This window comes from Piliocolobus tephrosceles, unplaced genomic scaffold (genome assembly GCF_002776525.5).
Source record: "Piliocolobus tephrosceles isolate RC106 unplaced genomic scaffold, ASM277652v3 unscaffolded_43463, whole genome shotgun sequence".
NCBI lineage: Eukaryota > Metazoa > Chordata > Mammalia > Primates > Cercopithecidae > Piliocolobus > Piliocolobus tephrosceles.
Genome location: NW_022328158.1, coordinates 11,503 through 20,087, shown reverse-complemented (window position 1 = coordinate 20,087; position 8,585 = coordinate 11,503). Strand labels below are relative to the sequence as shown.

The following is an 8,585-nucleotide window of genomic DNA, read 5'->3' as shown; positions in this document are numbered from 1 at the left end:
TCCTAGCGCTTTGGGAGGCCGAGGCAGGTGGATCACAAGGTCAGGAGATCGAGACCATCCTGGCTAACACGGTGAAACCCCGTCTCTACTAAAAATACAAAAAATTAGCCGGGCATGGTGGCAGCGCCTGTAGTCCCAGCTACTCGGGAGGCTGAGGTGGGCGAATGGCGTGAACCCGGGAGGCGGAGGTTGCAGTGAGCCGAGATCGTGCCACTGCACTCCAGCCTGGGCGACAGAGCGAGACTCCATCTCACAAAGAAAAAACAGGGAAACAGAATGGTCTGATGAATGAATAGTTTGGGCTGAGCTCTTTTTAGTGTCATTATTTACTGTGAAACTAAAATACTGACGGGTTCTGCTTGTTTCCGTACAACGCGCGTCTCTCCACAGCTGGCTATATAAGGAGGCCACGGTTCAGGATGTGGACGTGATCCCTGAGGACGGGGCGGCCGACGTGACGGTCATCATCAGCGACTCGGCCTACGGCAAATTCCGGAAGCTCTTTCCAGGATGAACGGACCCCCGTGGAGGTCTGGGGAGCTGTGGCGTTGCTGCTGTGTGTCGGGTGCCACCGGGTGCCCCCTGTCTGGCTTTGGGCCCGCCTTGTTGCCAGCCATTTGCTGGGATGAACGCACAGGCTGGTGTCACGGCCACGGCTGCCCCAAAGTGGGTCTCTCCCGAGCGTCCACTCCACACGATTCCAGCGGGCCCTCAGTGCCTGCCGTGAACTGGCTCCCCTCGGAATGTTTCCGTAGCAGGACATTAAACCTTTGTTTTGACTTCCGTAAGCAGCGTTTCCAGTTCCTCCTGCACCTGCCGTGAGCCGTGGCCCTGGTGGGGCACCGAATGGCTCCTCCGCCCAGCTGTGTTCACACACGGTCTCGTGTCCCATGGTGGCGTCGGGGCAATGACTGAAAATCAGGTTTCCCAGCAGCAGAGAGAACCGTTCCACAAAAGTAGAAGGGAAAGAAAACAGTTTTATTAAAGAAGAAACTTCAAACCAGACCAGGACGAGTGTCACAGACCATCCGCTGAGATGCAGAGAGAATTTCACCTGCGTGTGGCCAGGCTGTCCAGCTGTTACACGTACATTCGCCATCTCCAACAGGAAAACAAAACGCCTGGTGTGTTTTGTTTTGAGACAGCCTCACTCTGTCGCCCAGGCTGGAGTGCAGTGGTGCGATCTCGGCTCACTACAGCCTCTGCCTCCCGGGTTCAAGCGATTCTCCTGCCTCAGCCTCCTGACTAGCTGGGATTACAGGTACCCACCACCACGCCCAGCTAAATTTTGTAGTTTTAGTAGAGATGGGGTTTCACCATGTTGGTCAGGCTGGTCTTGAACTCTTGACCTTGTGATCCACCCGCCTCAGCCTCCCAAAGTGCTGGAATTAGGCGTAAGCCATCGCACCCGGCCTGAATTAACATTTTTTTTTTTTTGGAGACTGTCGCCCAGGCTGGAGTGCAGTGGTGCGATCTCAGCTCACTGCAACCTCCGCCTCCTGAGTTCCAATGATTCTCCTGCCTCAGCCTCCTGAGTAGCTGGGATTACAGGTGCGCGTCACCATACCTAGCTAATTTTTTGTGTTTTTAGTAGAGACAGGATTTCACCATGTTGGGCAGGCTGGTCTTGAACTCCTGACCTTGTGATTCGCCTGCCTTGGCCTCCCAAAGTGCTGGGATGACAGGCGTGAGCCAACGTGCCTGGCCACCATACTCAGCCTCACAACTTGATTTTTTAAAACCTCTGACCTGAAAAAGGTGCCCAATGAATTAACTTTTCCTTTTTTTTTTTTTTTTTTGTTTTGACTTGGAGTCTCAGACTGTCACCCAGGCTGGAGTGCAGTGGCGTGATCTCAGCTCACCGCAACCTTTGCCTCCCAAGTTCCAGTGATTCTCCTGCCTCAGCCTCCTGAGTAGCTGTGACTACAGACACCTGCCTCCGTGCCTGGCTAATTTTTGTATTTTAGTAGAGACAGGGTTTCACCCTGTTGGCCAGGCTGGTCTCGAACTCCTGACCTTGTGATCCACCCGCCTCAGCCTCCCACACTGCTGGGATGACAGGCGTGAGCCACCGCGCCCAGCCTGAATTAACATTTTCTAAAGACGCCTCCCGCCTGCCATCCTGAAAGCCACCAAAGCTGTCTTGGCTGCACTGGTGGTGACAAAAGTCATACATAAATTTGACTTTGTCTTCCTTGATTTAAACGATCTGTATGAATTCAGGGATGGTGTGGAAATGCTCCCAACAGACCCCAGGGTTTCCCGATGGGGATTCGGGGCCGGTGGAAGTCAGAGAGGTTCCCTGCAACTTCTGCATCTCCGCAGGCCCTTCCCGAGCCCTGATCCAGCAGAGTCGTGGGGCTGCCGTAGCCGATGGGTGTGCCCCAGGAGTGCATATTTCTGGATCTGGGGCACCTTCATTTCCCCATTTCCCCGGTGGCAACCGGGTACCAAAAGTAGAAGCGGGTTTTTGGAAAATGAGTCATTAGGTCCCAAAGAGAACCTATTCCAGCATGGACTGGATAACCCTCTTGAGGACCATCCTGAGAAATTCTGACATCTGCTGTTACACCATGAAATAAACGGGAGACCTCCTCGGGAAAGGGGAAGAAAAATGGTGGCTGGTGTCCACCGTGGCTGAGAACTTGAACCAGCAGCTCCAACGAGCAACATGTAGAAAATGACGTACAGGCCTGGCGTGGTGGCTCACGCCCGTCATCCCAGCAACTTTGGGAGGCCGAAGGGGGCAGGTCACTTGCGGTCAGGAGTTCAAGACCAGCCTGGCCAACATGGTGAAACCCTGTCTCTACTAAAAATACAAAAAAATTAGCCGGGTGTCGCGGCGCACGCCTGTAGTCCCCAGCTACTCGGGAGGCTGAGGCAGAAAAATTGCTGGAACCCGGGAGGTGGAGGTTGAAGTGAGCCGGGATCGCACCACTGCACTGCAGCCTGGGCAGCCAGGGTGAAACTCCGTCTCAAAAAATAAATACAAATACAAAGTTAATCAGGCACGGTGGCACATGCCTGTCATCTCAGCTACTCGGGAGGCTGAAGCAGGAGAATCACTTGAACCCCGGAGGCAGAGGTTGCAGTGAACTGAGATTGTGCCATTGCACTCCAGCCTGAATGACAAGAGAGAAACTCCATCTCAAAACACAGAAGTATTTCCAGGATCGGTGTCTGAAACTAGGAGCCTTCAGGCTTCAGAGGCAGAAAGAAGCCCGCACTGAAACCAGCGAGTCTCTCACAACGGAGTCGGGGCGCCTTCGGCGGGGAGGTTCTCTCCCTTGTACCCACAGGAGTTTACTTTGCGGAGGTGACTAGGGCTAGCACAGAGAGACCACAGAAAGAAGAAATTACTCCTGACCCTTCCCGAGAGAAGAGGCCGCCACGCCACGCAGGGCACAAGGGGATGCCTGGGTTTGGGTTGGGAGGCAGGAATGAACAAGGGAACAGCCCGGGCCACAGCCTTTAAGGGGCTTCCACAGAACAGGGCAGCAGGGCTGCAGAACGGCTCAGGGTTGACAACTTTGAAGAGTTCTGCTGGACCCTGGGCTGTGGGGCAGGCTCTACTGGGCTGGGACCCAGCCAGGAATGATTTAGGGCCAGGGAAATACTGGCTTGAGGCCGGGCACGGTGGCTCACGTCTGTAATCCCAGCATTTTGGGAGGCCAATGCAGATAGATCACCTGAGGTCAGGAGTTCGAGACCAGCCTGGGCAACACGGTGAAACCCCGTCTCTACTAAAAATAAAAAAAAATTAGCTGGGTGTGGTGGCGTATGCCTGTAATCCCAGCTACTTAGGAGGCCGAGGCACGAGAATCACTTGAACCCGGAAGGCGGAGCTTGCAGTGAGCCGAGATCGCACCACTACTGCACTGCAGCCTGGGCGACAGAGCGAGACTCCGTCTCAAACATAGTAATAATTAGGTGGGCGTGGTGGTGTACCCTCCAGTCCCAGTGACTTGGGAAGCTGAGGCGGGAAGATTACTTCAGCCCAGGTGTTGAAGGTTACACGGAGCTGTGATTCTGCACTCCAGCCTGAGAAACAGAGCCAGACCCCATCTCTACAAAAAAAAAAAAGCTGGGTGTGGTGGCTGACACCTGAGGTCCTAGCTATGTCTAAGGTTGAGGTTGGAGGATCATGTGAGCCTAGGAGTTTGAGACCTAACCCTGGACAACATAGCCAGACCACGTCTCTACAAAAAAAATCACATTAGCTGGGCATGGTGGTGCATGCCTGTGATCCCAGCTACTCTGGAAGCTAAGGTGGGAGGATCACCGGAGCCCAGGAATTTCAGACCAGACTGTGCAACATGGCGAAATCCCGTATCTACCAAAAATATAAAAATTAGCCAGGCGTGGGGGTGTGCCCCCGGAGTCCCAGCTACTCGGGAGGCTGAGGTGAGAGGATCACTTAAGCCCCGGAGGTTGAGGCTGAGTGAGCTGTGACTGCATCACTGCACTCCAGCCTGGGTGACAGAGCAAGACCCTTCCCCTAAAAACAATCTAAAGAAATACTGGCGGCCAGGCGCAGTGGCTCACGCCTGTCATCCCAGCACTTTGGGAGGCCTAGGCACGTGGATCACCTGAGGTCAGGAGTTCGAGACCAGCCTGACCAACATGGTGAAACCCCGTCTCTACTAAAAATACAAAAATTAGCTGGACTTGGTGGCAGGTGCCTGTAATCCCAGCTACTCAGGAGGCTGAGGCAGGAGCATCGTTTGAACCTGGGAGGCGGAGGTTGCAGTGAACCAAGATGGCACCACTGCACTGCAACCTGGGTGACAAGAGTGAAACTCTGTCTCAAAAATATATACATACACACACATATATAATACACATATATGTATATACATATACACAATATACACATATATATACACACATATATGTATATACACGCACACACATATACACACATACATGTATTAGGCTTTGGTGTGAGAGCAGCGGAGGGGCTGGCTGGCTTGCACAGGGCAGGCTGGCCCCTAGGTGAGTTGTCCTGTTCGGAATTAGTGAGCTGTGGAAGTGTTTCCCTGGGTCTGTCAGGGGTCCAGACGCTACAGCAAGGAGAATACAGAAATAAAAAAACACATATTTCGGGCTGCCGTGGTGGCTCCTGCCTGTCATCCCAGCACTTTGGGAGGCTGAGGTGGGAGGATCACTTGAGGCCAGGAGTTCCAGAACAACCGGGCCAGCAGAGCGAGAGCCCACCTCTATTTTTTTTTTTTTTTTTTGAGATAAGAGTCTCGCTCTGTGACTCAGGCTGGGTTGCGGTGGCAGGATGTCCGCTCAATGCAATCTCTGCCTCCCGGGTTCCAGCAATTCTCCTGCCTCAGCCTCCCGAGTAGCTGGGATGACGGGCACCTGCCACCATGTCCAGCTAATTTTTGTCTTTTTAGTAGAGACAGGGTTTCACCATGTTGGTCAGGCTGGTCTTGAACTTTTGAATCTGTGGTCCACCAGCCTTGGCCTCCCAAAGTGCTGGGATCACAAGCGTGAGCCACTGTGCCCAACCACCCCATCTCTATTAGAAAAAAAAAAGAAAGAAAAAGAAAACATATTATCGGTCCTATGATCCCCAATATTTGGCCCCAACAAAGTCACGATACTTGGAAAGTTGGGGGTGAAACTTCAGCCCCCGCGTCCTGAACCCCCACGTCAGCACCAAAGCAGCTTCTGGTTGAGAGCGATGACGTCCCCGACGAAGCTGTCCGCTCCAATGAAGTCGCCCGCGATGACGTTGGTGCACCGTGAGCCCGGCCCCGGGCGCTGCTCTCGGACCCACGCGCTCAGCCGGGGAAGGTTGGGCAGCGTCATCTTCTCCAGGGACTCGGACGGGTGTGCCAGAACGTACTGCAGGTTCTCCGTGAGGTTGGTGCCGGCTACGAACAACCCTCCTGCAACAGGGCGGTTGGGGACAGGTTTACACCGTCAGGTGCCTCGCCTGCCTGTTGATCCCTCCTAGTCACATGGTTGGAGGTTCAGATCTCAGGAATTCGAGTTGGAAAGCATCACGGCCAACAAGGAAATCAGGGGAACTTTGGTGGTGGGTGGTGCTGGGCGTGGTGGCTCATGCCTGTCATCCCAGCACTTTGGGAGGTTGAGGTGGGCGGATCACCTGAGGTCGGGAGTTCGAGACCAGCCTGGCCAACACGGAGAAACCTCATGTCTACTAAAAATACAAAATTAGCCGGGCATGGTGGCAGGTGCCTGTTATCCCAGCTACTCAGGAGGCTGAGGCAGGAGAATTGCTTGGACCTGGGAGGCACAGGTTGCAGTGAGCCAAGATTGCACCACTGCGCTCCAGCCTGGGCAACGAGCGAAACTCCGTCCTCCCAGAAAAACAAACAAACAAACACGTGGTGGGTGGTGCACAACCCCAAAGATGACCACGTCCTAATCCCATGTGGGAGACAGAATAATGGCCCCAAAGATGTCCACATCCTAATCCCATGTGGGAGATAGAATAATGGCCCCAGAGATGTCCACGTTCTTATCCCCATGTGATACACAGAGAAGAATGCTGTTGTCTGAGGCACTAAGTCTGTGCCATCTGTTATGAGGCTTATAGAGAGGGTTGACATTGACCAGTGATTCTCTAAGTGGAACCTCTGCAATAATTAGAAATGCAAATGTTCGGTCTCCACTGAGATCTGCTGAGCCACAATCTCTGGGGGCAGAGGGATGCGGTCTGCAAGCTGTGTTTGCAGAAGCTCCCCCAGACGTCCGTTCCAGTGCCCCAGTGTTGACTAGCTGGACTGACTCCATGGCCAGAGACAGCAGACTCAACAGACGTTTATGGCCAAGTTCTCTGAGTGGTTTTTAACAGTTATTTCTAGGCTGGGCACGGTGGCTCACGCCTGTCACCCCAGCGCTTTGGGAGGTTGAGGCCGGGGGATCATGTGAGGTCAGGAGTTCAACACCAGCCTGACCAACCGGCTGAAACTCTTTCTCTAGTGAACACACCAAAAAATTAGCCGGGCGTGGTGGTGCATGCCTGTCATCCCAGCTCCTCGGGAGGCTGAGGCAGGAGAATCGCTTGAACCTGGGAGGCGGAGGTTAAAATGAGCCGAGGTCGCGCCACTGCACTCCGGTCTGGGCGACACTAGCAAAACTCCGTCTCAAAAAAAAAAAAGTCTCTAACCTCGTTCACATGTGAGGGCGAGAGACCAAGTTGACAAAAGCTGCTCCTTTGCCCGGCCGGTGAGCTGGGTTTTACGCTGACCCCGTGGGATGCAGCAGGACCGAGACAGCCGCACCTGCCACCATCCCCATGGGGAGGACCTTCCTCCCTCCAACCCTCGGGCTCCTGCCAGTGCTGCCTGCACCTCACAGCCCCTCAGTGGCTCTCTTACCAAAATTGTGCGGAAATTCACATACCAGAAAGTTATCTTTTTTCTTTTTTCCAAGACGGAGTCTCCCTCTGTCACCCAGGCTGGAGTGCAGTGGCGCGATCTCCGCTCACTGCAAGCTCCACCTCCCAGGTCCACGCCATTCTCCTGCCTCAGCCTCCCGAGTAGCTGGGACTACAGGCGCCGCCACCTTGCCCGGCTAATTTTTGTATTTTTGTTTTGTTTTGAGATGGAGTCTCACTCTTATTGCCCAGGCTGGAGTGCAGTGATGCGATCACGGCTCACCGCAACCTCGGCCACCCAGGTCCAAGCATTTCTCCAGCCTCAGCCTACCGAGTAGCTGGGATTACCGGCATCCACTAATTTTTTTTTTTCTTTTTTTGAGATGGAGTTTCACTCTGTCTCCCAGGCTGGAGTGCAGTGGTGCAATTCAGCTCACTGCAAGCTCCACCTCCCGGGTTCACGCCATGCTCCTGCCTCAGCCTCCCGAGTAGCTGGAACTACAGGTGCCTGCCACCACGCCTGGCTAGTTTTATGTATTTTTAGTAGAGATGGGGTTTCACCATGTTAGCCAGGATGGTCTCGATCTCCTGACCTCGTCATCCGCCTGCCTTGGCCTCCCAAAGTGCTGGAATTACAGGCGTGAGCCACCGTGCCTGGCCTGTGCCTGCTAATTTTTGTATTTTTAGTAGAGAAGGGGTTTTGCCATGTTGGCCAGGCTGCTCTCCAGCTCCTGACCTCAGATGATCCACGCACCTTGGCCTCCCAAAGTGCTGGGATCACAGGTGTGAGCCACCACGCCCGGCTGACACTGGGAGTTTGAGACCAGCCTGGGCAACACAGTGAGGCCCCTTCTCTATAAAATAATTAACTAAAAAAATAAAGAGTGCGTTCACATTGTGCAACTCCAACCTCTCCCTAGTTCCAGAACATTCTCATCGCCCCAAAAAGGAGACCCTGTTTCCGTGAAGCAGTCAGTCCTCATTTCCCCTCCCCAGCCCCCAGCAACCACTAATCCTCTTTCTGTCTCTGCACTGGCCTGTTCTGGGCATTTCGTGTAAACGGATTCACACACTATGTGGCCTTTTGTGTCTGTCTTCTCTCACTGAGCGTGATGTCCTCAAGGTTCGTGCCCGTCAGAGCCTTGTTCCTTTTCATGGCTGCATAATATTCCACAGCATGGATGGACCACACCTTGTTGATCCCTCCCCCTGCCAATGTGTGTAT

General features: G+C 53.8%; 2 protein-coding genes across 5 annotated transcripts in view; one reads left to right on the top strand and one right to left on the bottom strand.

Annotated features, from left to right (window-relative positions):
- The window catches only part of LOC113224058 (putative GTP-binding protein 6), a gene marked incomplete at its 5' end in the record, with an annotated part of 2,850 nt that extends 1,605 nt beyond the window's left edge, over positions 1 to 1,245 (top strand). The window contains one exon of the mRNA XM_026453343.2: positions 391 to 1,245. Coding sequence (XP_026309128.2) covers positions 391 to 514 — 124 coding nt within the window. The remainder of the gene's footprint in view (positions 1 to 390) is intronic.
- The window catches only part of LOC113224059 (PI-PLC X domain-containing protein 1), a 19,706-nt gene continuing 11,320 nt past the window's right edge, over positions 200 to 8,585 (bottom strand). For 2 of the 4 annotated variants that reach the window (XM_026453344.1, XM_026453346.2), the window contains exon 7: positions 5,565 to 5,903. In XM_026453344.1, the coding sequence (XP_026309129.1) occupies positions 5,665 to 5,903 (239 nt within the window). In that variant the 3' untranslated portion in view covers positions 5,565 to 5,664. Of the gene's footprint in view, positions 912 to 4,824; positions 5,064 to 5,564; positions 5,904 to 8,585 lie in introns of those variants that run through there. The other 2 variants (XR_003309021.2, XM_026453345.2) reach the window with 2 other exon arrangements.